Below are 27,788 nucleotides of genomic sequence, written 5' to 3'. Positions count from 1 at the left end.
TGTGGGTGCGGGCGGTGAAGCACAGCCAACCCTAAAGCAAGCTCCCAGTCTCACGTGCTACCGCGGAATTCGCTGCGCGGAGATCAATCACTCGTCAGGAGCGCCTAGCCCTCAGCGCGGCGGTACCGCCCCCTGCCCAGCCGGACGGTAGCGGATCGCACCCGCAGCTAAGATGGCGGCGGCGGCTGACGTGACGCCCTGGCGCATGCGCCGATGACGCACGAAGGAGGCAACGTTCGCCTTCGGCTGGTTTCCGCGGTCGCTTGAGTCTCCCTTTCCCTTCGCAGCTTTCTCATTGATTGGCACGCCGCGCCTCCGCGCGAGAAGAGCCCGGCGCAGCACGCGGTAGGGGATTGGCGGAGCGAGCTGCCGCTCCGCCTTGGCCGCGCCCCCCGCCGGGCGGGCAGCCGACAGCTCCGCCCTCGCCGCCGAGCCGTGTGTCCGGGCCTCGCCGTGTCGGGATGAGCCGCGCTTCCCCATGGAGACCAAACGGGCCGAGATCCCCAGCAGCGTCCTGGACGACCTATGCAGGTATGGCCCGGCCCGCTCCGCCCCTCGCCTTTCCCTGCGGTCCCGTCATGCCGCGCGGCCGCTGTCGGGGAGCCTTCCCGCCGCCCGGAGCTGACTCGAGGCGTTGCGGCCGTCCTGCTCGGAACTCGGGGCTCGGCGCGGCTTTCCGCCAGGACTCCGTGGGGCACCCCGGAGGCAGCGGGGTAACTACGGGGGACGACCCGCTCTGCGGGGGTAGGTCTGTGCCGCCCGGCCCCGAGGTTCTGGGTAGCTCCTCGGGCAGGCGGGGAGGTGCCGCAGAGAGAACTGCCGCGGGGTCGAGCTGGAGGGAACCGAAGGCGGGGACGGCGGAGTGTGGGTTTCTGTACTTGCAACTTAGCGTTGTTTGCCCGAGGGCATAAAACTGCGCTGGCGGTGTTGGCGGGAGTGAGAAGAGCGGCACGCCTGAGGTCGGTGCGACCTATGCAGTGACACAGTGGTATGGCGGTTATGGGTCGCGCGTTTCGTTAGTGAACGGTGTGGGGTATCTCGCTGGAGAACTCCGGTGAGATGGAAGAGCTGGGAGAGCACCACCAGTGCAAAGTCCCTTCTGTTTACCAGTCGTTCGCAGTGAAACATTCAGCCTTTCTCAGACAGAATCCATTTTTTCCATAGGGGCACAGCACATGGACACAGTTTCCCCAGGGGATGGGGTCTTTTTCTGTTCTTTTTGCTCTCGACTGGTGATCATTTGTGGACTTTTAAAGTCATCCCACCTAGCCTTAGAAATTGATGTCCAAAGCTGGATTTGAAACTTCACAACAAGTACGAAGTTCTATTTTATCTCATTGAAAGGACACTCTCTAAAGCACTTGTGTGCAGTAGGAAAGGGTTATTAGAAATAAGTCCATTTACTTTGAATTATTGTTTTCAAGTGAGTGAAACTGCTTAGGAGTGAGAGCACAGGAAATGGGATCTGCTGTACTGATGAATGGTTCATCTTGTACCTTTGTAAGAATCAGTGTCTGCAAAGCAAAAACACTTATTCAGTTCTTTAAATTTGACTTTTATAGATTGCTCACATAAGCTGTTATGTCTCTTTTGATCTCTGTACAGAGTGTTAGCACTTTTCTTTTACTTGTCTACACACACTTGAAGAAGGGTCTTTCAGAAGATCAGGAAGAGAATTGCAATACTTACAGCAGTGATCTAACCACTGTATTGGTGTGACTACTGTGGGGTGGTGACTAGTAGAAGGGCACGTAAATAGTCAGGTCTTGCACTGTTACAGGATCAATCCCACTGTCTTTATTTGTTCCTTTGAGCCACTCTTATCTTCAGCCTTGGAGTTCTGTCTTGTATAAACTGAGTGATGAGGCTTTAATTAAAAAAGAAACACACACACACACCTTCAAATGGTAGACTTAGGGATTCATAGTTACCATCTGTCTTGTTGACTTTTGTTAGTGCTGATGGATCAGCCTTAATTCAGATACACTTCTTTATGTGGGGCACAGACAGAGCAGCTGAAAGGCACAGAGGAATCAGACTTTGATGTTGCAGGAAGTAGAGAGAATTTTCATAGAGTTGTAGAATCTCAAGAGTTGGAAAGGACCTCTGAAAGCCATTTAGTCCAGCTGTTTGCAGTGAACAGGGACACAAGAGCTAGATAAGTTTTCCCAGGGCCTTTATCCAGCCTCGCCTTGGAAGTAATGAGGGATGGGGCATCAACTACATCACTAAGTAACCTGTGGATTTTGTTATGCACAAAGAGAAGTGACTGGGTACCTATGGTTTGGTATAGGTTGTGGCTCAAGGGAGACATTTTTTCAGTAAGTGGGAGGTGACTGGTTCTGAGTTTCACGTTGTTAGCTATAAATGTTAAATTTATTTCACTTCCTATTCTATCTATGTATGCTGTTAAGAGGAATTTTGGTAGAAGGAGTGAGCGAATTTTAATACTTAGTGTAGTGAACTTGTTGAGAAGACGTAAAATATCTTTCACGTCATGTTCCTTGGTGTCTGTGTGTGTGTTTGTTCTTGTTGTTTTTTTTTTTCTTCTGTCAGCAAATGAAACTTTGTTCTCAATTACAGTAATTTCGTTGCAAACACAGGTCACATTGAGCTTATCTAATGTATTTTTGTGTGAACTGCAGATCTAAGTAACTGTAGGTGAATGTCTAGGAGATGGAAAATATTTATGTTACTCTTAGTAAGCTAAAAAGTGACCGAAAAACAAAGGGCTTCCAAGTCAAACATGTAAAGTAGTTTAAGGTTTTGTGGTATTTCTTGCTTGCTTGTTTTGAATTTGAAAACCAGAAATCTAAGTTAAAGTTTAGATGTCCACAGAGCAAAACTACTTTCTTTTTGTATCTTAACAACACCTCTTTCAGACTTCCGCACTTGTTTCTATTAGAAGAAAGGTCAGGATCTGCAGTAAACTCTGTTACAAAGTAGTTGTGTCTGTGTGAGCTGCAGTCAGGCTCTAACTGTATGTGACATTTTACCTGCTTGACGTCTGATGCATGTCTTTATGATGGTAAGAACATTGTGAGCTGGAGCCAGTGAAATCAACACAACTTACTGCTGAATTAAAATATGATTGGATTTTATTTTAAGCTGAATCACTTTCTTTAGATGTCACTCAGAGGTTCATCCTAGATCCTTAGATTGCTTGCAGCTGTTCCATCCAATTCAGCAAATTAGTCTTAAGTAGTAATTCAACTCTGTAAGGCAGTTTTAATGTCTGCAGGTAGTTCTTGTGATTTTTTTCCTGGCTTCAAAGGCACACAAGTCCGCCTTAGCTGATTTAGTGCATCTTGAGGCAAGGGGTGGTGTGTTTGTTAGATAGTTTGGAAAAACTATTGTACAGATAGATCATTTTTATTATATAAAAAGTACTTCATTTTTTCATTTTGTGTGTTAAAAGCTTCCAAGTTCTTATGTTGTACAGGATGATTATATTTCTTTATGTAGTTGTTGGTCTTGATCTTAAATTGCCAAGAACTGTTCAGTTGTGAGGTTATTTGGGCAGAGCATCATAGAATCACAGAATGGTCTGGGTTGGAAGGAACCTGTAAGATCATCTAGTTCCAACCCCACTGCTACAGGCAGGGACGCCTCCCTCTAGATCAGGTAGCTCAAAGCCCTATCCACCCTGATTTTGAATGCTTCCAAGGAGGGAGCATCCACAGCCTCACTGGGCAGTCTGTTCCAGTGTCTCTTAATACCTAGTCTAAATCTACCTTTTTCCAGTTTAAAACCATTTCCTCTCATCCTGTTGCTTGCTGCCCTTTTAAAAAGTCCCTCCCCAGCTTCACTATGGTCACCCTTCAGCTCCTGGAAGGCCGCTGTAAGGTCTCTTTGGAATCTTCTCCAGACTGAAGTGCAACAGATCTCTCAGCCTGTCCTCATAGGTGTGCCGGCCCTACTTTTGCACCCACTCCAACAGCTCCATGTTCTTGTGCTGGGGGCTCCAAAACTGGATGCAGTTGTGCACACTTGTATTATCTGTAATAACTTGAAGGAACACAGTTTTGAGGTGGATAAAGTTTTAAGAAGGTTTAAATTACTTCACTAGATAGTGTTTGAGACTTGATGTTCCTATCTGGGTTAATGTGTTCAAAAAGTTCATCTTGCAGTATTTGTATGTTACACTGAGGGTAACATTTGTCAATTTAGTAGTAACTGTAGTATTCAGCATTAAAAAAAGTGCTTATTGGAAAAGGGGAGCTTAATATATCTAATTCTTTTTGGGAGTGGAGAAAAAAAATCCTGCAAGCTAAATGCGTATTTGTGTTTGTACTCTCTGATATTAACCTTAGTTTTTTGTTTTGTTTTGTTTTTTTGTATGCCGTTAAATGTGGAGAATAGAATGTTTTCCTATAGGAAATAGCTTAAATGTGGATGAAATTTTGCTAAAAAATCTCTTGCATTTTGGGCTTACTAAATCATGTACACTGGATGAAGGGTTCTTGTGTTCCTGGTTTTATTTTGCACATGGAGCTTAATATAATGTTACTTGCAACAGTAGATATATTCTGGCTCAGACATTCATAGCTGACTTCACAGAATCTAATTCTGAAATTATACGGCACTGAAACATGTAAGAAAGAATTTGTGTAAGCTAGCTTTTAAACAGCAAAACAGCAAAAAACCCTCCTCAAACAACAACTTCAAATGGTAAAAAGAAACAAAAACCAAACACAGTTATAACTCATAGGCTTTCAAATTTTGCTTCAGAGATCAGTTTGAGGATTGAGGATAGGTTCTAGTGGTGTTAGTGATTATTGTTTAATGCTTTCATTGCAAAATAATTCTCCTACAGACAACAAAAAATAAAATTTAACACAGTAGTTAATGCATTGCTTTGAACATGTTTGGAGGTTTTTTTTCCTATTTTCAAGCTGTGCCATAGCTTTTTCCTGGTATTTAGCTAAGTTAAAAATTTCAACACCTAGAATTCTTGTGTAGTGTGTGGAGTGTTACTTGGCAGTGTGTGAAAACAAGCACAAAAGTAAGCCAGGTACATAGTGTCTTCAGACATTTGCTTGATTCCTAGACTGTTTTTAAATTACAAAATGCCAGGTTACAGTTTTTTCTAGAAAGCCAGTTTTCCAGCTTCAATATTAGAACTGTTAGGACCTGTTTTGTTAAATAATAAATCACAGATATTCACATTTTTCATTACGCTGCCTTGCACTTCTGAGTGGTGCTTTGTTGAGTAAGTGGAAGTACAGAGACTAGGTGTTGGATTTCTGTCTTCTTGCTTCCTTTTCCCTATAAGCTTATGCCATTACCTCAACTTTTGAATTCAGAGCTGTCTGCCGCACAGTCTTTTGCTCAGCCCCTTTTCCGCAGGGGAAATAGGATGGAAAGGATCACGTGTCACAATAAGATAAGGAAGTTACTTACAAGTTAGGGTCACGATCAAAACAGACTCAAATTGGGAAAAACTAGTGTGGATTGTTGTCACTCTCCCTCCTATTCCAGTGGGGTAGAGGAGGGAATCAGAGGAAGAAGTGGTACAACTCTCATGGATTGAGATAGTTTAATGGGAAGGAAAAGGAAGGGAAAATAATAAGAATGTACAGAATAAGTAATGCACAATGCAGTTGTTCTTTGCTCACTGACAGATGCCCAGCCAGACCCTGAGTAGCAGCAGCCCCTCCAGCCACTTCCTACTGTCTTATTGTTTAGCGTGATGCCACATGGTGTGGGACATCGCTTTGGCCTGTCTAGGGTCAGCTGTCCTGGTTCTGTCCTTTCTTGTGCACTCGGACTCTTTGTTGGTGGGATAGTGTGAGAAGCAGAAAGGCCCTTGGCTCTGCAGCACGCTATACTACCCTTTAATGATAGCTGAAGCTGGCAGGAGTGAAGTTACTGAAAGAAGCCTGAGGATTATCAAAAGGGACTTCAGAGCATTGGGTTGGTTAGTGGATGGAGCAAAGAGTGTAAGTGGTGTATTCCTGTCCCTTCAGTGGCAGCAAGGGATACCGAGAGGACCAGGAAAACCCATCTCATAAATACATGGCTGAGAGGCTGATGCAATTGCAGGAATTTTCTTTTTTAATTGTAGAGTGGTTTACTTTTTGCCTGGCCTGTTGGCTGCTGATGGGCCTCAACTGTCTCAAAGGGGGAAAGGAATCATAACCCAGGAGCTCGTAGGGCTAGTTGGGAGTGCTTTAAACTAAAGTGTAAAGGAAGTAGAGGTCGAAACCAAGCTTGCTAGAGGTGAAACGGGGGAAACAGTGATGTGTTGGTGAGGCAAATAGCTCAGCTGAATTGTGTCTATACCAGAGTGTGCATCAAGGGCAACAAACAGGAGGAAGCTATCCTGCAGCTGGCAAATTGTGAATTTACTGAAACATGGTGGGGTTGCTCCCATGACTGGAGTGCTATAGTGGATGGCTGTAAGCTTTTCCTAAGGGACAGGCAAGGAAGGAGGATTGGTGGTATGGCTCTCCATGTCAGAAAGTGTTTTGAGCTCAGGGCTCAAAATTATAATTAAAATGAATATTAGGTGAGTCGCTGTGAATAAGGATTGGGGGGAGATCAACAGGGCTGACATCCTGGTAGGGGTCTGTGGGTCTGTTACAGACCACCTAACCAGGATGAAGGGATGAACAAGGCACTCTACAAGCAGCTAGCAGAAGTGCAATTACAGTCCCTTGTTCTCATGGGAATCTTCAATTTCCCTGATATGTACTGGAAATATAACACAGTGCAAAAGCAGCACCCTACAAGGGTTCTAGAGTGTGTAGAAGATAACCTCCTGACATAGCTGGTAAGAGAGCCTATTGTCCTTCTAGACCTCCTGTTCACAAACAAGTGGACTGATGAGAAATGTGGAGCTCAGGAGCTGTCTTAGATGGAGTGACCACAAAACGATAAGAGTTCGTTGTTCTTGGTGAAGTCAGGAGGGTGGCCAGCAAAACTGCTACTTTGGATTTCCAGAGAGCGGACTTTGAACCATTTGGGACACAGGTAGGCAAGGTCTCTTGGAAGTCAGTACTGAAGGGTAAAGAGGCGTCCAGGAAGACTGGTCAGTGCTTCAAGAAGGAAGTCTTAGAGATACTGGAGCAGGCTGTCCTCCTGTGTGGTAAGTGAAATGGAGGGGAAGAAGGGACAAGGAGCTTGGGAAAAGTCCAAAGAAATTCTAAGGGTATGCAGGGAGAAATTCAGAAAGGCAGAAGCCAAGCTTGAACCTGCCCACTGAAGTAAATGAGAAGAAAAACTTTTTTACAAACATATTGACAAAAAGGGTAGGGCTAAGGTGGATGCATCTCTGTCCTTTTTTGGATGAGGTGGGGAACGTGACCAGTGAGAATGAGGATCTCAATGCCTTCTTTACATCTCTCCTTCAAAGTCAGACCAGTTATCTTTGGCGTATTCTGCTCCTGACCTGGAAGTCTCAGATGGGGAACAGAAAAACCACCCATTATTCAGGTGGAAACAGAGACCTATTACTCCACCTGGACCGTTACAAGTCCAAGGGGTCAGATAGGGTTCACCTTAGAGTACTGAGCTGGCAGAGGTGCTTTCCACTGCTTGCCAACGTTCCTGGTCAACTGGAGAGGTGCCAGAGGATTGGAAGCTTGCCAGCGTGACTTTCATATACAGGAAGGTTCGTAAGGAAGATCCACGGAACTACGGACCTGTTAGTCTGAAAAAGCAGGTCCTGCTTGACCGACCTGATCTCCATCCCACGTGTGGATGAGGGAAATTCACTGTTGACATAGTCTACCTAGACATTAGCAAAGCATTTGACAGTGTCTCACACAGTATCCTCCTGGGGAAGCTGGCAGTTCATCATCTGGACAGGCGCTCTTTGCTGGGTAAAGAACTGACCAGAAGACCAGCCCCAGAGAATGATGGTGAATGGAGGTAAATCCAGCTGGCGAACAGTCCTGAGCAGTGTTCCCTGGGAGTTGGTTGGGGCCCATTCTGTTTAATATCTTTATTGATGACCTGGACGAGGAAGATGAGTGCACCCTCAGCAAGTTTGCAGATGACACCAAGTTGTGAGGAAGAGTCTGTCTGTGTGGGGGTAGGAAAGTCCTTCAGAGGGATCTGGACAGGCTGGATCTCTTGTGTTGAAGCCAGTGGAATGAAGTTCAACAAGACTAAGTGCCAAGTCCTGCACTTTGGTCAAAGCAACTCCAGGCAGCACTGCAGGCTTGGGGCAGAGTGGCTGAAGGACTATCGAGGAAATGGACCTGCAGGTGTTAGTCAACGCTCAGCTAAATGTGAGCCAGCAGTGTGGCCAGGTGGCAAAGAAGACCAATGGCAACCTGGTTTGTATCAGAAATAGTGTTGCCAGCAGGATCAAGGAAATGTTTGTCTCCCTGTACTCGGTCCTTGTGAGGCTGCACCTTGGGTGGTGTTAACTTCTGGGTCCCCCTCTGCAAGAAAGACATAGAGGACCTGGAGCGTCTTCAGACAAGGGCAGTGAAGCTGATGAGGGGTCTGGAGCACAAGCCTTTAGAGGTGTGACTGAGGGAATTAGGATCATTCAATTTTGAGAAGAGGAGGTTCAGGGAAGACCTTACTGCTCTCTACCACTATCTGAAAGGAGATGTGGTGAGGTGAAGGTTGGCTGCTTCTTCTGCGTAGCTAGTGATAGGACTAGAGGGAATGGCTTCAAGTAGTGCCGAAGGAGGTTCAGATGGATATTAGGAAAAACTTCTCTGAACGAGTGGTCAGGTGTTGGAATGGCTGCCCAGGTAGGTGCTTGAGTCACTGCTCCTGGAGGTGTTCAAGAAATGTTTAGATGTCATACAAAGGGACGTGGTTTAGTGGGGAAGTGTTGGTGGTAGATGGGGATGGTTGGACTAGAGCTGTGCACAGGCATGGCAGTTGATATCAGTCTGCATCAGCTTTTCTTTACTGGTATTTCCTCCCAATGCTTTTCCCCTATTCCATTGTGGGTCCTTTCCTCAGGTTGCAGTACAGCAGGAGTTATCTGGCAGTTCTGGTAGAGGACACACTTCACAGCAGAGAGGATTCCATTCATATTGTGTATTGCTGCATATTGTATCTTCACATTTATGTTCAGCTGAAGTGCTAGGGCAAGAAAACGTCAGCTAGTTATGTTGACTAGTTAAGAAGTTGCCTTTTTTTTTTTTTTTTTAACTACTGCTACTTTGTGTGTAAGGAATGTTTTTATCAATAATAAAGCCTTCAAGATGAAGAGACCTGTGGGAGGGTGGGGATGGGGGGGCTTATGAAGTGAAAATTGCCAAGTAGGAAAATATTCTTGTTGACATGAGTAAGACTATTTATGTAAGGAAGGTATCTGGTCAAGGTCCCTTTTTTCATCCAAAGTAATAAGCAAAGGAGTAAGCCATAAAAAAGTGTGCAGACTGGAGAGATAAGTGATAAGGGAGGCAGTGGTAAGAACTGAACAAGGGCATGTGAAAGTGAGAATGTTTATTCCCGTGAAGTTTCGGGACCATGTCAGTTTGAAAAGTAGGGGAAAAGGGGAAGCTGGGAATGAAAATAAATAGAGGCACAGACCTAAGGCAAACATGGAGACAATAAAAAGAAACTTGCCTTTAACTGTGCTGTTTGATGGGCTGTTGAGAAACCATTGATGCCCCTTACAGACAGGTTGACCTGGACCTCACCTCTGATAACTGGTGGTCCCAGGCACTGGTCTGGAAAGGGGGCTGAGAAAGTAAGAGAGGAGGAGCAAAGTGGGTGATGGACGGAAAGGGGCAAGAAGGGAGTTGGCTGTGTAAAATGTGTCAGTATGCTTGTCTGACAGTCCTGTGCCTGTTCACCAAAGTCTGTCCTATCTTCTTGCATTGTATGATATCTTTTCTTAGCAGTCTGCATACTCTCACTCTTTAATCCCAAGAGTGTGTGTGCTGTAAGGCAGAAGTGCTTGCTGCTGGTGAGATGAATGGAGGTGTGTGTGAGAGAGTGAAGGAGGGTCTCAGTGTCATTAGCTGAAGAGGCTGTAGCTCTCTGGACCTAGTGAAAATGCTGCAGACAAACAGATCCCAGTGTGAGTGGGCTTGGGTGCTAGTGAGTAGAGTGAGGGCTGGAGTCTGAGCTTCCAGCCTGTGGTGTGGGAACAGTGCGAAACTAGAGGGAACTGGGGTGAGTGAGCTGGGTGTGGGGTTAGGGGTGAGCATCTATATCACCTCCAAACCTGGTGAGAGTCTGTGTGTTTGCTAGTAAAACTTTTAAGTGGGAGCAGGGCACTGTGGGTAGGCAAGGGGTGTGGGGTTCTAGTAGGGGGCTGGGTGGGCAGAGGTGCTGTGCTGTGCTGGGGAGACATTGCACATGGGCCTGCAGCAGGGGCTGATGATTCTCCTGGCCTCAGGGCAGGAAGGGGTGGACTGTGCCCTGTGGGTGTGGGTCCTGCTGAGGAAGTGCCTTGCCTGAGGCAGTCTGTATGACTGGCTGTCTCAGTGCCTGTGGGTTAGCTGCTCAACCTCATTGCTCATTGAACCTGTGCAAAATGGCCTCAGCCCAGGCAAAAACCCCAGCACCAGGCTGGTTTTCAGCAGGGAGGCAGGAGGGAGTCCATGACCAGAGCTGTGGAAGAAGCAACTGGTGGAAGAAGCAACTACTCATAGCATACTGTAACAAATTACACTTATCAAATTTAAGTAGAGATGTCTTAAGTATTTCCAGTTTTGGCAAAGTTAATAATGCACCTTCAAATTTTACCTGATGTACCCCTCATGATTTGGATTTAAATGAACTCTTTATCGAGTAGTTTTAAGTTCAGTGGGGTAGGTGACTTTGAAAGGAAAACTCCTTGTTCTTGATGTTACAGTTGAATACAAAACGCCTTTGTAAACAAAATGAGCTATCACTCCATGCTACTACTCATCTGTACATCCCTGGAACCATATTTTTGTGTGTCAGTATCTGAGTGGAAACATAAGGTAGACTTAAAAAACAAACCAATTGTCTATATTCCATTTCAGATTGAGAAAATACTATCATACTGAGTTATAAATTTTACATAAAGTAATAGATTACTGTAGTTCTAGTTGAAAACGTGACTATGTTTAACTGGTATCCAGAAAAAATGTGTTGATACCTGTTATCAGAGTTTGCAGGTGTTCTGTAGCGGGCACTAGCAAATGTTTTCTCCTAGAGCAGTTATTTACATAGGTTCTTCCTTGTTCTTTCTGTTTTCTCAGTGCTTACTTAGTTTCTTGTGGTCAGTTTTTGTGAAGGGATTTCATGATGCATTTTTCTTCTTGAGTTTAAAATTTGTATTTTATTTTCATATGAAGACCTTTGCTGTTCAGAACACAAGGAGGATCTGTTTCTCTGTGTTCATGGATCAAGAATTCCTCTGTTGTAATACGTTTTTCTTGCTAGATTGCTTTAAATCAAAGGACTTGGCTAATAATATTTTTTCTTCATCAACAGCCGATTTATTTTGCACATTCCAAGTGAAGAGAGAGACAATGCAATCAGAGTGTGTTTTCAGATTGAACTTGCCCATTGGTTTTACTTGGATTTCTACATGCAAAACACACCAGGATTACCTCAGTGTGGGATAAGGGACTTTGCAAAAGCTGATATCCTTTTTATTGTTGTCATTGTTTTCTGTCTCACTGCAAACTGAATCTTAACAAAGCGTTGTGCCTGCAGCTGGAAAGTGAGAGACAATTTATATGTTAATGATTAAAAGTAGTATTTCTAGGTATGTGATATTTATCCTTTGGTTCCATGATTTTGTGGCATCCACAAAACAGAATTTTCCTTCAGCTGTTCAGCTGAAGGCCTATGGAAAACAGGTAATTTCTAATCTTTGAGGATATTTCCTTTCAGCTGCAGGCAGACAAGAGCACTCTGTGATGCTTTTTCTCCTTTGTTTAATCTCTTTCTAGTAAAATGCTATAGTAAAATGTTAATCTAGCTGAAGACAGTGAGTTTTTAGATGCTTCTAGAAGCTGTTCTATTGGAATGAGAATGTATGAATTTTTTCTAAAGTTACTGTGTTTGACTTCTGCATTTTTTCATTTCCTGGTGGAACATAGACAATCTATTCATCACTGGAGAAAAACCCATGGAGAAAATTTCATGTCAGCACCCAAAAATAGGTTATAAGTTAAGCAGTTTCCATCCGTTTTTGATGTGGCTTTGAGAGCTTCTAATTTTCATTGTAATATCTGTGGTTTCACCACCCAAAATATTCCTTGTTAGTTTGATGGGAGATTTATTATTAAATGCTTTAACATCTGTTTTAACAGTACACATTATAGATGTGGTCTTCTTTTTTTGCTCGATGTTATGCAGCAAATTTTTATGAAGTTTTTTTTTTTTTAATTTTCAGACCAATTGTAGGTAGTGCGGGAATAATAAAATACATACTGTTCGTTCACTACATCTTTCCTTCTTTGGCATTTGTCAGAAATATTAATTTTGTTGCCGTGTCTTATTTTTAAGTACACTGCTATTTAATGTTTGGTTATTTATTACTGGCAGTATAATTTTATAGATAATTTTCTTTGAATATTTGTGTGTTTACTTTCAACGGTTTTGGTTTACAGAGCTTGTTCATGTTTTTCCCGCTTGGTGAATCTTGATAGTGCATTGGAATTTAGATTTCTGGAACATGATGCCATTACAAATAATTTTTTTTTTTTGTTTTTTCCTCTTATCTATGTGTTTAAGTATGATTTCTGTGCAGTAGTCCTACGAATGATTGTGGGAAAATTTCTTCTCCAAGCAAGAGATAAAATAAAGTGGTCTTGCCTGTCCCATTTGTTTCAAAACATTAAAATGTTTAAAATAATAATATATATTTAAACTAATCATCTGAAGTACATTTTCTGCAAGATTAGGGAGTTCTTTCAAACAAGCACTTTTGCACCATCTTTTTTTATCTTTTAATTGGCTTGCGTTAGAATTTGCAAATTCCTTAATGCTTTCTAATCTTTAGAATTTGGTAATGAATTATCCAAAATACCTATAACTTCCAAGAATTTGTTTTGAAAGCACTTGGAGGAGGAAGTATGGTTATTATAAGTATTGAGTTGACTATCTTGTCTGTCTGTATGTGACTGGAAACTGTATGCTTAAGATTAGCTTCCTTAATGCGCTGCACTCTTCAATCACTGCCCTTTTTTACTGCCTCAAGGTGAAGATGTGCAAAAGGTTTTAGATGAGTGGAAGGAATATAAAATGGGAGTGCCAACTTACGGTGCAATTATTCTCGATGAGACACTTGAAAATGTAAGTATGGAAATAGTTGTGAAGAACTAGAGGGGAGGAGTATGGGCATGTGCTGGTACAGTAATCTTTTCGTAGTTTACATTTATCATCTGGAAAAAAACACTTTGGATTCGCAAGAACTTGACGTATGTGACATTGTTGAATGCATATGGAGATCGAATATGGGAATAAAATATTGGAGACAGTAAATACTCTTCTACTTGCTTTCCTATTCAGTTTTGCTTTTTTAATTTCAAGATGCTATTAAATGAAAAACCAGAAAAACCAAGGTTCTTGCTAGAACACAGAGACTCTGTTGGGTGCCTCTCTCCTGTCTGGGGCCCCTTTTTTTGCAAGGAAGCAGGAGACAGTGAAGGGAAGAGATTTAATATAAATTAAATCATGTTAGAGTAGTTGGTTATTTGCCTGTTGTTCACTGTGTTTTGCAGGTTCTTTTGGTTCAGGGCTATTTAGCAAAATCTGGTTGGGGATTTCCTAAAGGAAAAGTAAATAAAGAAGAGGCTCCTCATGATTGTGCTGCTAGAGAGGTAACTTTTGTTTGTTTCCCTCAAATTGATTTTTTTTCTTTTGACTTAAATGATATTTTAATAAGAGCAAAGATGTGTGTATATGTGTTAGATGAGAGGACAATTTACTTTGCTGTTTCTTCATTGGAATTGGATAATTTTTTTATTCTTATTGCAGTGTTCTGCTGTAGCATGCAGCTCTTTGAGTTACAGAGTGGTAACTGAGGGTGTGGTTATGCAGTTTAAAATAATGTTTGATGTTTTTCACTGTTGTATAGTAACACGCAGAATGAAATGGATTCTGTGTTGAAAGATCTGTTCTGAATAACTTTGACCTTTAAATACTACTTTATGTTTAACAAATGTAATAAATATTAATATTATGAGGCTCCATGCATTTTGGAATATTGAATCAAAGAGCCAACAAAATGTAAAATGATAAAAGAATTGAAGTTTAGCTTATATGTAAACTTGGCTCTGTGAAGAGGCCGCATTGAGTTGGGTGTTGTAAGTCACCGTGTGCAAATAGTGAAGAACTTTTATTCAGTGATAAAGGAGCAAGCATCAGTATCTGTGGCAAGTAAAGACTAAAGAAAACAGTCCATGAGGTCTTCTGTTGCGGAAGACCTTGCAGAACTGCGTGTTAAAAACAGTGAAAGAACAGTATTGGTATAAACTCAGTGTTCCTCTAATATAACACAGCTGGAATTTTTGAAAGGGAAGACAGAGATGAGGGGAAGCAGCAAGGTGCTTTCGTTTTCCTCATGAATCGGTGTCTGAGAAGTTGTGGACTTTTTCTTAAATGTACTTCTTTAAGATGCCTGAATGAAAAATTGTCTCATTCCCTGACAGTGCTTTCAGTACCACTATGATACTTAGTATTGACCTGAAAAAGGAAAATAAGGTGTTAGGTTTTAACAGTGCAATCCCACGCAATAGGTGCAAATGAAAAGTACTTTTATATTAGCACTTCTGGTCTTTGAATGTAGACTGTTTTGATACAGTACTGGCTAGCTTGAGGAAAAGGGGATTGCCCCACCTACTGCCATGGTCCACTGTAAGTAAGTGGTTGAAATTTTACCAGGCAAATGCTTCTGGGGTTGGGCTGAGTGATTACAACCCAAAGGAAAGGAGAGCAGAAAAAAAACATGGACAACAAAACAATGGGCACAGGCATTAAAGTGGGGACAGTTTTACTAGGAAAAATATGATAATCGTGTTTTTAGTTTGGAGAATGTATTATATATATTACATCAGTGCACAGCTGTTGCTTGTTTCTGTGAAGGCGGATAATCGCTGTGGATAAGCAGGCAAAGTCTTGAAAACTTGTGTTGCCAGACATTGTGATGTCCATAAAATCTGTGCATAAATCTTTTTCCTGCTTTTCCTAGAGTCAGCACGCAGCTAAAACAGTGAACTGCACCTGTATGTGGTCTATTTGAGGGATCTTCACTGATTCCTTAGACAGCTCAGTAGTGTTTCAGAAACTGATGAAAGATTAAATGATTGACTATCTTTACAGAATAAGTTTCTGTGATTAATTTATTTAACTTGTCTGGACGAATCATTTAACATATATTAACATATATATATATATATATATATATAACACATATATATATATCTATATGTTAAATATATATATATTTAATATATATAGGGTAGAAGGTTCATGAATTGGAAGGACCATTGGATGTGAGAAAAAATTGAGCTGCGAATGAAGCTTGCTGGAATTTGAAGACTTTTTACACTCAGAGTAGTGGGTGCTGTGAATAAGACTTGAATGCATGAAGCAGCTGGAGCCATCCTATCCATAACAATAAATCGCTATGTGGAAGTGTAGTAGGGTTATTGCTACTTGTTATTGCTGATCTGTTTGTCTAAGGGAAATGTAAACCACAGAAGATCTTAACACATTTTCATTATTGAGCATATACCTGTGTATCAAGTGGTTCTCCCCTCCTCAGTGGCCCGCTCTCATGAATAGGTCCTGAAGAGTAGTTGTCTTGCATTGTGATGGCAGGTTCTAAATAAATTTGAATATGCACCCTGATCTAATTTATGTGCTTCTCAGGTGTTTGAGGAAACTGGATTTGACATAAAAGATTATATCTGTAAAGAAGAATACATTGAGCTGCGAATTAACGACCAGCTAGCACGACTGTACATCATTCCAGGAGTTCCCAAGAACACAAAATTCAATCCCAAAACTAGAAGGGAAATTCGGGTATGTGTTAACTTTTTTAGTTCTGCAGGTACCTTGTGGTACCTACCATTTTTTAAATTCACAATCTGTAAAATAATAAACCTACCATACATGATGGATACTTTAAATACTAGTAAAATAGTTTTGTGAGTCTTGCTTGCTTGCTGCAACTTTAATGCTAAGTTTGATTCTTGACAGTCTATAACGTCTTTACTTGTCATGAAGTGCATGCAGTCAAACTGGAGTTCTTACCTTCTTTCTTAAGTAGTATATGTGTTAATCATTCCATTTTATTCCAACTTGTGGGTGTATATGTAACTATATTCTTCTAAGGGCGTAGTTATTAATTGATATACAAAACCTTACATGTTGAAAGGGAAAGCTGTGGCTTGTCTTCTCCCTTTCATTGTTAATACTGTCCAGACTTAGAGAAAAATGCATTTTAAGAAGGTGGTTGGGAAGGGGAAAGAACATCAGGAACTGCTGTTTTTGGTGATCTGTCCAGGCGTTTAAAAGATCCCGTGGAGAGAAGATACAAAGGCTCAGGTAGTAGACTCTAGTAGGCTTGGATATTTTGTTCCTGTTGGTAATGCTCACCATCTTCTATATTTTAATATCTTTCTTGTATTACAACTTACTTTAAAACAGCTATCACCATGTTTCCATGAAGATGGTACTGCTGAACAGGGCGTCTGGCTTTCTAAACAGGAAAATGAACTAATAGTTGATGGCACAGAAATCTCTTTGTTATTTCTTGCACTAGAGATCTGTTTTTCAAAAGCGATTCAACACTGAACTTCAGTAGTACCACTTCAGTTGCAAGTAAAAGAGGATGAATAGCAAGGCTCTTTTCAGTGAAGAGTAAATACCTCTCATGCTATTTTTTCTTCACTCCCACACAGATGTTCACTGCTCTGTATAGTTATTATAGTAATAGGTTCTTGTCTTACTGGTGTAGTATGTTCTTCATTTGATCTAATGAAGGTCCACACATGCCATTTCAGTATTACTTGCAGAGTTATACTGGAGAACCCTTTCCGTTTATAACTTTCCATAATATTCCTCTTAACCAGACCTGGGATTTTGCAGCTAAATTCTTCCATGGAAATGTTCATGTAGGGTCTTATATACTATGCATATTCAAAATTCCTGATTTTTCCCACTCACAGCAAAGTGTAAAATATAGAGTTTTAATTGTTAAAACTACAATGTAAAAATTCTTGTGTATATTTATCCTCATTTTTTTTTTCTAATTCTATAACAAAATTTGCAATTTATTCTGCAAATAAAATTCCCTTGTTTCTGATATTTTTTTAAACTTGTATGGGTGGACTAGTTTTAATGGCATTTTAAATAAAAGCAGCAAGATTACTAGTGTCCTGGAAATTTATTTAAATCCTCTCCTATTTTATGGCATTCACTGTGCAATGGGTTTTTGTGTGCTTGTTTTTGTGAAATGCTTGCTCAGAATTTAGTTGCTGGATAATACATTTCAAGTTTTATCTTCTAAGTATGAGATATATGGTCCATTATTCCACAGTTACAGTAGATCAATCAATTCAATCATTAGATAACATTTTGTGGAAAGTGCCATTGCTATCTGTTGAAATCTTTCTTTCTAATTTTTTTTATTAGGAATATGTTCTGTTTTAAGATGGCAGGTAGCTCAGCACTGCACAGTCACTTGCTCAGTCTTCCTTGACTTCCCAGTGGGATGGGAGAGAATCAACAGGAAAAAAACACAGTAGAACTTGTCAGCTGAGAGAAAGCTATTTACTAGGAGAAAAGGATAATAATTATGACAAAAATATACATACATATATATATGTATTGCATATGATTCATGTATATCACACATATATGAAATACACATTATTCATATATATTTATTTATATATATATATGTGAATGTATATAACCAGTGATGCACAAGCAATTGCTCACCACCCCCAACTGATGCCCGTCTAGCCTTCCTAACAGCACAAGAGAGCCAGAAGAATTCTCATCCCCTTTGAAACTCCTTCCACATGATGTCATATGGTGTGGAACATCCCTTTGACCAATTGCAGGCAGGCGTCCTAATTCTTTCCTCCCAGCCCCTTAGGCTTTTTGCTGTGAATGGCTTGGTTCCATACAGCACTGCTTAGCAGCAACTATAGACATAGTGTGTTAGCAAAATTGTTTTTCTCCTAGAGCCAAAACAAAGCATAGTACCAGACACTCCGAAGAAAATAATTCCATCCCAGATGAAACTAGTAATAATATGTTTGATACACACTTGTAACATTCTCTGAGGCTATGGCAGTGGATATTTTGATTATTTTTTTCTTGTTTTTCTAGAACATTGAGTGGTTTTCCATCGATAAATTACCATGCCACAGAAATGACATGACCCCCAAGTCCAAGCTAGGTTTGGCACCTAACAAATTTTTTATGGCCATTCCTTTTATCAGGTATGTTCAAGATGAGGTAAATGCTAGGTCAGTGCCTTTTGAAAAACTTTCATTTCATTAGATTTCTAGTAGTAAGCAGATCTTTTTGAACTTCTGCTTGCTTACAGGCCATTGAGGGAATGGATTTCCCGAAGGAATGGAGGAGATTCCTCAGATAGTGACAGATTTTCACCTACAGGGAGCACACCCTCTAAGCCCAACTTGGAAAAAGCTAGGTAAGAACCAGGTCAGTTTAACTTCTCCACATCCTTTTATAAGATATTGGTCATACAAATCTGATTGTCCTTTATCTGAGGAATCTATTCCAGTAATAGACTGTGCTAATTAAAAATAAATTATAATTAAGGGTTTATCTCAGAGGCCTGTAAACAGGATTGAAAGTTAACAGTTGCTGTCATTTCAAGTTTTTTAGTAAATTCTGAAGTGTCCAGAAATTAGGCAATTCCTTGAGTCCTGCTTTTAGGAACAAACAAACAAACAAAAAAGACATGAAAACAAAACAACAACAACAACAAAACAAAACAGAAAAAGACTCTCTAAAGACGAAGCAGTGTTGTAAAGTAACATAGCATGTAGTAGCTAGATAAAACCTATGAGAATCAGTAGAGGGGGAACAAGTGCTACTGGTTTCTCTTTCAGCTAGGATAAAAGTGATAGAGCAGACTTATAACCTGGACTCACAAAAACAAGACTTCAGTAATGTGAACGAGGTCAGCAACACAATATATTATGAATGACAGTGTGGGCTGAGACTGCCGCTGATGTTGGACTTGGTCTTCCTATCTGCAGCTGGATGAGTGATCGCTATTACATTTTCCACACTGGATTACTTCAGCTTGTCTTCCAAGTTGTTGTCAAATGCAGAAGAATCATTGTATGTCTGTTCTGCAACGAAGAGACTTTACGATGTATTGTAAACTCTTGTTTTCGTGTACTAGATCCAGACTTCGTAGTAGTCAACAGCTGTTCACAGATGGCTGTACAGGAGAGCAGTGGATGAAGCAAAAGCAGCAACAAAAGCCATGTAATCATCCTGAGATGTCTGAAGTGTTAAAAACAAAGGTAGGCTGCTCCTTAGTCAAACATGTGTATCTGATCTTAATTGAAATAGATGCATTTTTTGGTAAGTGTTCCTCCCTGGAACTAAACATACTGAATTTTATGAACATAGCATGCAAAATAAAATAAATAAATAAATAAAGCAATGGCCAGAAAACAAACAAAATGTAGGGATTTCTCAAATTTAGTTTATTTGCTTGGTACTGATGTTAGAAGTGATGGATATTAGGTGGTAGTTGTGTTACGTTATACATAAGCAGTAATTGCTTTTCATTTTCATTTCAATATATATTTATTTTCATTTCAAGACACTGTCTTTCATAATTTTGAAATACTTTGGGTATCCCTGACATGCATGTTGTAGTTGTGCAGGAGACTAAGTAGCTGGTGACTTGAGTGCATGATTGGCTAATTTCAGTATACTTCAGTTTATCTAAAAATCGTGTCAAATGTTTTAGGGTTATTTGGAGGAAAGTAGGAAGTGTCAGTAATGTCTTATGCTGCCATTTAAACTCTTCTCTTGACTACCTTTTGGACATAACGGCAGAGTCAGAGCTTGAAGGGCAATGGCAGAAAGCAGAATCAAGACACTCCTGCCCAAAAGAAGAGAAATGGAGTCCACAGTCAACCAGCTAAGCAAAACCATGCCTTGGTAAGAAAAATTTAGTGGCTATCTCAGTAGTTAACAGTAATGCTTAGTACATGTCCAGGCAGAAGCCCTGCTAAGGGAAAGTGATTTGTGTATCATAGATCATAGACTGGCTTGGGTTGAAAGGGACCTCAGGGACCATCCAGTTCCAATCTCCTACCGTGGGTAGGATTGCCACCCACCAGATCAGGCTGCCCAGGGCTGCATCCCACCTGGCCTTGAACACCTCTAGGGACGGGGTACCCACAGTTTCTCTGGGCAGTCTGTGCCAGTGCCTCACAACTCTCTGAGTAGTAATTTCCTCCTGGTATCTAATCTACATCTTCCCTCTTTTTAAGAACATTCCCTCCTTGTTCTGTCGCAATCATACCACATGTAAAATCTGTCTCCCTCCTGCTTATAAGCTCCCTTCATGTACTGGAAGGCCACAGTGAGGTCTCCCTAGAGCCTTCTAGGGAATATGCTGAACGAGCCAGCTCCCTTAGCCTTTAGTCATAGGAGAGGTGCTCCAGCCCTCTGACCGTACTCTGGACCCGCTCCAGCAGCTCTGTATCTTTCTTGTGCTTAAGGCCAAAGGCCTGCGTGCAGAACTCCAGGTGAGCCGCCACGAGACCTTGCAATGGCAGAGTAGAGTGGGTTAGTCACATCCCTCTCCCTGCTGGCCATTCTTCTTTTGATGCATCTTAGGATACAGTTGTCTTTTTGGGCAACTGTGCATGCTTCTGGCTTGTGTCCTCTGCAGAGTTGCTGTCAAGGAATCCTTCTTCCAGTCTGTACTCATGTCTGGGACTGTCCTGACTCAAGTGCCTGTGAACTTCTTTGATTTCACAGGGGTCATATGGGCCCCCTGCCAGCCCTGGGGGCTTCGTTTTGCTGTATAAACTGCACCACTTATCTTGAGGTTGCCAGCAAACTTGCTGAGGGTGCACTCAAACCCACTGTCTGTGTCATTGATACAAACCAGAGCTCTTTAATGTTTTTAGGAATAAGACATTTGAGCACATGGACCTACAAATAATGCATCCTTCCTTTGAAGTCTGCATTTTGGAAGCCAAGCTTATTTTAGCTGTTGAAAAAATTAGACATTTTACTAGACAATCCTTCTGCAGCTTTCCTGGTTTCAGTATGTCTTAGTTTCTTAAATGCTGATGTTTTACCCTTTATTGTATTAAAAAAAAAAAATAAATAAAAAATTGATACAGAACAATTAGATACATTTATTATTTTTCTCCTCAGTACCAAAATTTTGATATACAGACTTGCCTTGCATGCCATTATCTCATATAATTTTTTATCAACTTCTTTGGTGTGTTACCTTTCACATGCAGTAGTAAGTAACCATACTTGTCCCAGAGTTTTGATGGCTAGGAGAAGACAACGCTGAGATATCTTCTGTATATTATCTCTTTGAAATTCTTTCCCCCACAGTTCTTTCTAACCCAAATTCTGTGTTACCAATTCATGTGCAGCTGTGAGCCCCAGTTCTCCATTCATCACATCTGGCTTTAGTTTCTCTTGATTATTGGCTTTAGATTCTTCCCATTCTGGCTGTTAACTTTCTGATTTTCTTGTAAAAATGGAAACACAATAACCTCCTTCATTCTGTGAAGTTCTTTTCATTGCAAGAGATGCTTGTAGGTCTGAGAGCAGAAGAATGGAAAATAGAATGATTGACTGCAGAAATTTAGCTGCATGGGAAAACAAGGTGAATCTCTAGAATCTTGATGGAGACTAGTGGAAATGTTAATACTGTGGAGTCACAGTCCAAGCTCTTTAGTGACTTTGCTGAATACCTCTGTGGCATTTCACTTGCATTTCCATTGATTGTTAATCTGTTGAAATTTAAATACTTCATGCCCCAGCAATAATTTTCTAATGAAGTTTACAGGCCTGCTGCTCTTAAATTTACATAGTGCAGAGAGCCATGCTTTTCTCTGTTTGTATGCTTATAGCTGCATATCTAGGGCTAACAAATCATCCCTGGAGAATTCTAAATTTGTGTCTCTAATGCATGGTAATCTAACTGGCAGTAGTTTGCTGCTTGCAAAAATGCACTCCTCTTGATTTCTGGGACAAAGAATAGGCTTATGTATGTGCAACTTCAAGTCCACACCATCGTGCTGTAAGACCTTTCTGGCTTATGACATTTAGAAAACAGAATTTTTGTTTTCTTAAAAGCTTGCATTTTGAAAATGGTTGGTTGATAGTTACTAGGTTAGGATTTTTGGATCATTAAGAGAAAATTTTTGTATTCAGAGTGGTGAGGCATTGGCTCAGGCTGCACAGAGAAGCTGTGGATGCCCCATCCCTGCAGGTGTTCAAGGCCAGGTGGGATGATGGAATCATGAGCAGCCTGATCTGGTGGGTGGCAGCCCTGCCCGTGGCAGAGGGTTGGAACTGGGTGGGCTTTAAGGTCTTTTCCAATCTAAGCCACAATATGAAGATTGCAGTGTTTCTGAAAGATTTATGGACTTGGTGTTAGTAAGGTAACATCACAGAATTTATCCTGAGTTGTAAGTAACACAACTCACAGAGGTAGCGTGTCAAAGCAAGAACAGCAAGTATGTTTCTTAGCTAACACTTAAGCTACGCTCCCAAGAGACATAATGCCATGTTTTGTTAACTAAGTGTAATGTGTTTTTGTTCTCTTAAACCAGAAATGTGAAAAAAAGCTTAATCCAAGAAAACTTCAAGATAATTTTGAAACAGGTAAGCACATTCTGAATTTCCACCTAAAGTCATAGGATCACTGAAGTTGTGAAAGACGATCATTGTGTCCAAACACCAAAAGTCCAATACTAATCTGTGTCCCTAAGCTCTGTGTTCACACATCTCTAGGGATAAGTGCCTCCAGGGACTCATGCTTTGGAGTCATGCACTGAAGGCTGAAGTCACCCTACTTACTATGTTTGGGATTCTTTCCTTGTTTGCTGGTCTATCAGGTGTTATTTTCTAAGGAAGTCCGGGTTAACCAAATGGAAAACATTTGGTTAACTTAATGTTGTAAAATATATTGGTTTTGCAGTTCTCCTCAGTTGTGAAAGTTGTCAGATTGGATCCTATTGGTGGGTGAAAAATACCTAAAAATTGGTTTATAAAATTAGCATTTCAGCTAACAGAATGCTGGTGATTAAGTAAGTGTAGGTTCAGGGCTTTCTGTCCTGCTAGTAACAACTGGGATACTCTGGAGTGTTTATGCAGTTTTTTATTTCCTGCTTAGAAAGTAGGATTGCATTTATTTACTTCTTTACAAGTTATATAGTGCAAAACAGCAACATCTCTGAAAAACTAGCAATTCAAGTTGTCTTCAAATTGCTGTGACTTCTAAGATTTGTTCTAGCTGATAGATTTGTAAGTATGGCTTTTTGATCAGGAGCAGAAAGAGATAAGTCAGACAATGGTTTTTCCATTTTTATTAATTAGATATAATTTCAGGTATGGCTTTGTACTGTCAACAATTTTCTTACTTATGACTAGACACTTAAAATTGATTTCATGTGTTTTCTCTTTAAGCAGATGCAGCGTATGAGATCTGCTGTTCTGGTGAAGATCTGCTGCAGGAGCATGTAGAGGGGCACTCTGTGGCATGCAATGGCAATTACAAATTTGCTTTCTCATCTAGAGCTTTCTTGAGTTTCAAATTTGACCACAATGCCATAATGAAATGTTTTGACCTCTGACAGCAAATCTTTTACGAACAAAGTTCAGACTTGCCTGTTGCAATTGAGGGGGTTTCTTATCTAGCCTTACTCTTTCTCAGGAGTTTTTTAATTACTGTTGTTGAATTTTTGTTGTTGTTCATTTGTTTTTAAATGCAGTGCAGGGGCTGACTGGTGGTTTGGAAGGGTTTGTTCTCTTTGCAGTTTCAGAGTGGCATAGTCAAGTGTTGCACTTTAAATGCAGTATAGCCTTTGTCCACAAAAGTACCTTTCCAACCCTCAGTTTACTTGTTCCTAGCCATGCATTAAAGGGCATTCTTTTTCCTCATTTTTTTGTGTTTTTTTCAGATTGACATTGACTTTTTTTTTGTACTGCTGGAGTACACCAGCTAGTTAGACTTCTAACTGCTCTGATGTAAATTATTGGACTTGTTAGTCATTATTTTATAGTGCATTGCAATATTATGGCAGCGGCAATGAAACTGGTTCTCAGAGGATTCCTCTGTCCTGGTAATTTTTAAACCGGAAGTTGCACATTTCAAACCTTGCCTCAGCCTATTATCCTTCCTTTTTCCTGATTGTTTGCCCGCTGTATCTTCCCTCCTTCACACTGAAAATGAACTTCTGATGGCTGGCAATCAGTAGTACATGGGTCAAGTTATAGCAATTTGACTTCTCAGGTACCTACTCTGCCACTGTTTCTGGCAAGGATATGCAGACTAGGTAGAACTTAGCCTTGAGAGTGTCTAACTTCACCTCTTACCCAGATGGGAACAGCACATAAAAAGAAAATTTTCAAAAAAGAAAATCTCAAACTAGCTTGTGGGAGGTTTCCTATGTAGAATTTATACTGAATGTAAATAAGCCTCTACATCTTGCCAGGAGGAAAGAAGGTGCATGGATAATAGAATCATTGTGTGACACTAAATGACTTAATCAGGCTTGCAATAACTATTCTAAGGATGTCCAGTATAGTATTCCGTGCTGTTGTCGTCAGTTCTTCCCTTTAGTTTATGCTCTGTATATGTATATATATATACATATATGTAGTAGTACTGAATTGCACTTGCAGTTAGCATTTTAATGATGTAGCCTCAGTCATTTTCAGCTACAACATTTTCTTAGTAATAATATCAAATGTACAAAGAAAAAAAAGCAGTAATAGTTGAGGTGATGAACTGTTAAGTGTTAAATCACTCTGATTCATGATAGTGATTTGAACACGAGCTTTGCAGTTCAGAGAAACGCACTAAACTTATTTGATACAGCAGCTTGTGTTATCAGGAATATTGTCCCAGATTTAAAAATGGACTTCCAACTAAAATTAACTTGTGTGATTAGTAACTTCCACCCTGAATGAACTAGGCCCTCTTTTCTCATTCAGAGTGTATGGTCATGCACTGCGTCTTTATGCAACTCATATGGCATCCAAAAACACAATCCTTGTCTTCCTTTAACTACCCTGCTTCCTTTATTACCTAGTGTTTTTCCTCAGAAATAGCTTTAGAATTTGGCTTGTTTAATCTTCCTAAGGCCAGGTGATTTGGGACTCCAGTGCTCTAACACTTCTGGCAACAAAAATTGTGGATTTTTCTATAGGTTAACAGGAGAAACAGACTACAGCATTTCTTCCTTCTGGAGGACAAGAGTCCTGAGGGCCTTGTTTTTCAAGACCAAATCATGAAATAACTCAATCTAGCTTTGTCTCACCTTGTTTAAAAATAAATAAATAAATGCAAAGGCTGTTCAAAACATGAAGTTGAAAAGTACAGTAAGTGAAAAGGTGGGATAACGCTGGAGATTACTCAGCTTCAGGTAAAAGTAATCCTTAGTTATGTTTCTAATGCAAGTAGTTGATTTCCCAGCAAAAGTGCCTTTACTCATGGTGAGGCAGACGTGTATATTCATATCTGGAGGCTGCTGCTGCCTGTGGAGTTAGCAAAACTCTCCTAGGGCATGATTCAATATCAGGCTGTGGAAATCTGTAAAATGTAGGTTGATATTTTTAAAAAGTTATATTTCATGTAGTGCTCTGTGAAATAAGGGGAATGTTGATGAAACCATAAATTTGGAACTTCTGTCACAGACAGAGGAAGTCTTTAAAATGAAGCGTGTCCTATGAATAGGAGTTGCTGGGTGCTTTCTCTTCACTGGATCATTTTTTTTGTTCCTAGTGAAAGCCTGGCTCAGTGTAAGAGAGGCTGATTGCTTCATTAAGCAGCCCAAAGTGGGGCTTACACACATTAATGATTTTAGTAAATCTAGCCTTAATGTGAGTTGCAAATAAATGTGATAAATATGCAATAACTTTTACTTCTTTGTATAAGGGTACTGTTCCTTGTAGTATTATTGCTTTCTGCTTCCTAAGTAAGGTTGCTAAAACCTGAGTGTGGTGGCATGTGACCTATGGTTTCCATCATGCCCTGCACTGTGAGCATTTTGGATTGTTTACTATTAGTTCATGTTCTTATTTCACCATCATTTTATAGTTAAATATATTTCCAAGTTTAGAAGTATACAGTTTACATTCTTTTCTGTAAAACAGTGAAGAAATAACAAGTGAGAGATTTTAATTCAGTTTTTATTTTTGGGAGCTAGACACAGGAAGATAAGTAACTGCATGCCAGACTGAAGAGGTGAAGAGCCAGAATGTTCCCCTGGAAGAGGGGTCATTCAGAGTATGAAAGGTCACTCAGTTTTCTTGAAATTGAAGAAGGTATGGAACGTCCAAATTATAACATAAAAACAACAAATGTTTGGGTACTAGGAACCTAGTACTGCTTTGCTATTTCTGGTACCACATAAATTCTCTGTCTTGGAGTTTTATGGCATCTATCCACCATGCAGAATGCCTTGAAGATTGACTGAAGAGTGATCTGCCAAATGGAATTAAGGATGTTCTGTACTGTTGCATTAACTCCTTGATGTACAAGCATGCTTCTGAAAATACCTGTGTCTGGCGTAGTTTGAAGTCAGAAAACGGTGGTATTGAGAAAAGGGGATATAGCTTTATTTACTGCACAATCAAGGCTTTTTAATTTTTTTTTTTACACTTAATTTTAGACCAAACCTGCGTAAGTAGTTTGTGACACAATTTTGGGCCTAGTTCTTTTACCAGGCTTCCAGTGCTGTGCTCCAATCTTCCAGATCTAGTTTAGTGAACTGAGAACAATGCTGATTGTGTTTTGCCTTCACCTACTTGAGGCTGTTGTTTACGTAGCAGTTACATTTATAAACAAGGCAGACTTTGAGTCTGGCTATTCTAATAGACTTGCTCTCAGATTGAGCACTGTTTTCCAACTCTTTGTGTTTATTGATTTGCAGTGTATGCCTGCACTCATACCATTCTAGTATGACAAGCAAGAGTCTGCATTTAGAATCCAAGCTGTAATGTCCTGGGGGTACAGATGGCACTGCTACTCCATAGGTGACATAGGTTAACTGTCAACTTTTTTTTTTAAAAAAAGAAATTCTAAGCAACAGATTTTTTCAGAGATAAAAATCACGTGCCTTCATCTTTTAAATTAAGAAGTTACATTCTGAGAACTAGTAGAATAGCCTCCCTTGTTGATTGAAAAGCAGATTATTCACAGAAAATTGAGCTTGCACTGTAACTGTTGAAGAATCTGGTGCTTACATGTGACTTCATATAAATTTCAGCTTGTTTTTGTTATTAAAATATTTCAACTTTTGAAGCAACCAAAATAATTTATGAGGTAAATTTCTACTAACTGAAGGTGCTTTTACAGTACATTAGGCTTGGAAATGTCTCTACTCTTGCATAACAGATTTTTGTTCCAATGTGTTCATAGCTATAGTCTAGTTCAAGAATGAAAGAAGTGGGTGAAGTATGAGTATCAGCACTGTTCTTAATACTGTACATATGCACTGATAGATGCAGTAGGATTTGTGCTGTGTGTGCATTTAACTGTTTCAAGTAGGTTGTGAACTTACAAGCAAGACGATGTAGCAATTACATTGGCCACGTTCAAAATCATACAAGATAAAATTACTTGGATTATTGGGAGTACATTAAAATCTAATGCTTGGGTTCTA

At 40.4% G+C, this 27,788-nt stretch overlaps 1 protein-coding gene across 2 annotated transcripts; it reads left to right on the top strand.

The window, feature by feature from the left end:
* Positions 1–431: 431 nt before the first annotated feature.
* Positions 432–26,045, top strand: DCP2 (decapping mRNA 2). 2 transcript variants are annotated; one of them, XM_042823107.1, is made up of 11 exons: positions 432–531; positions 11,389–11,540; positions 13,073–13,200; positions 13,629–13,727; positions 15,781–15,933; positions 18,253–18,365; positions 18,473–18,580; positions 19,304–19,427; positions 19,972–20,076; positions 22,731–22,782; positions 23,590–26,045. In XM_042823107.1, the coding sequence occupies exons 1-11, from the start codon at positions 479–481 to the stop codon at positions 23,751–23,753; spliced, it is 1,251 nt and encodes a 416-aa protein (XP_042679041.1). In that variant the 5' UTR covers positions 432–478; the 3' UTR covers positions 23,754–26,045. The 2 variants fall into 2 exon arrangements, with proteins under 2 accessions (XP_042679041.1, XP_042679040.1); XM_042823106.1 differs by having other exon boundaries at positions 23,587–26,045.
* The last annotated feature ends 1,743 nt before the right edge of the window (positions 26,046–27,788 follow it).

The sequence above is a fragment of the Centrocercus urophasianus genome, unplaced genomic scaffold (genome assembly GCF_019232065.1).
Source record: "Centrocercus urophasianus isolate 14NV4802_14NV808 unplaced genomic scaffold, USGS_Curo_1.0 seq_21, whole genome shotgun sequence".
NCBI lineage: Eukaryota > Metazoa > Chordata > Aves > Galliformes > Phasianidae > Centrocercus > Centrocercus urophasianus.
This window is presented reverse-complemented; position numbering and strand designations above follow the sequence as displayed.

What these genes read in the sequence shown, in the direction of transcription:
- DCP2 (XM_042823106.1), top strand. Translation starts at nt 479, where the DNA reads ATGGAGACCAAACGGGCCGAGATCCCCAGCAGCGTCCTGGACGACCTA. An exon ending in GTCCTGGACGACCTATGCAG is followed by an intron (nt 532 to 11,388) that starts GTATGGCCCGGC and finishes CTTCATCAACAG; the next exon opens with CCGATTTATTTTGCACATTC. An exon ending in ATGATTGTGCTGCTAGAGAG is followed by an intron (nt 13,728 to 15,780) that starts GTAACTTTTGTT and finishes TGTGCTTCTCAG; the next exon opens with GTGTTTGAGGAAACTGGATT.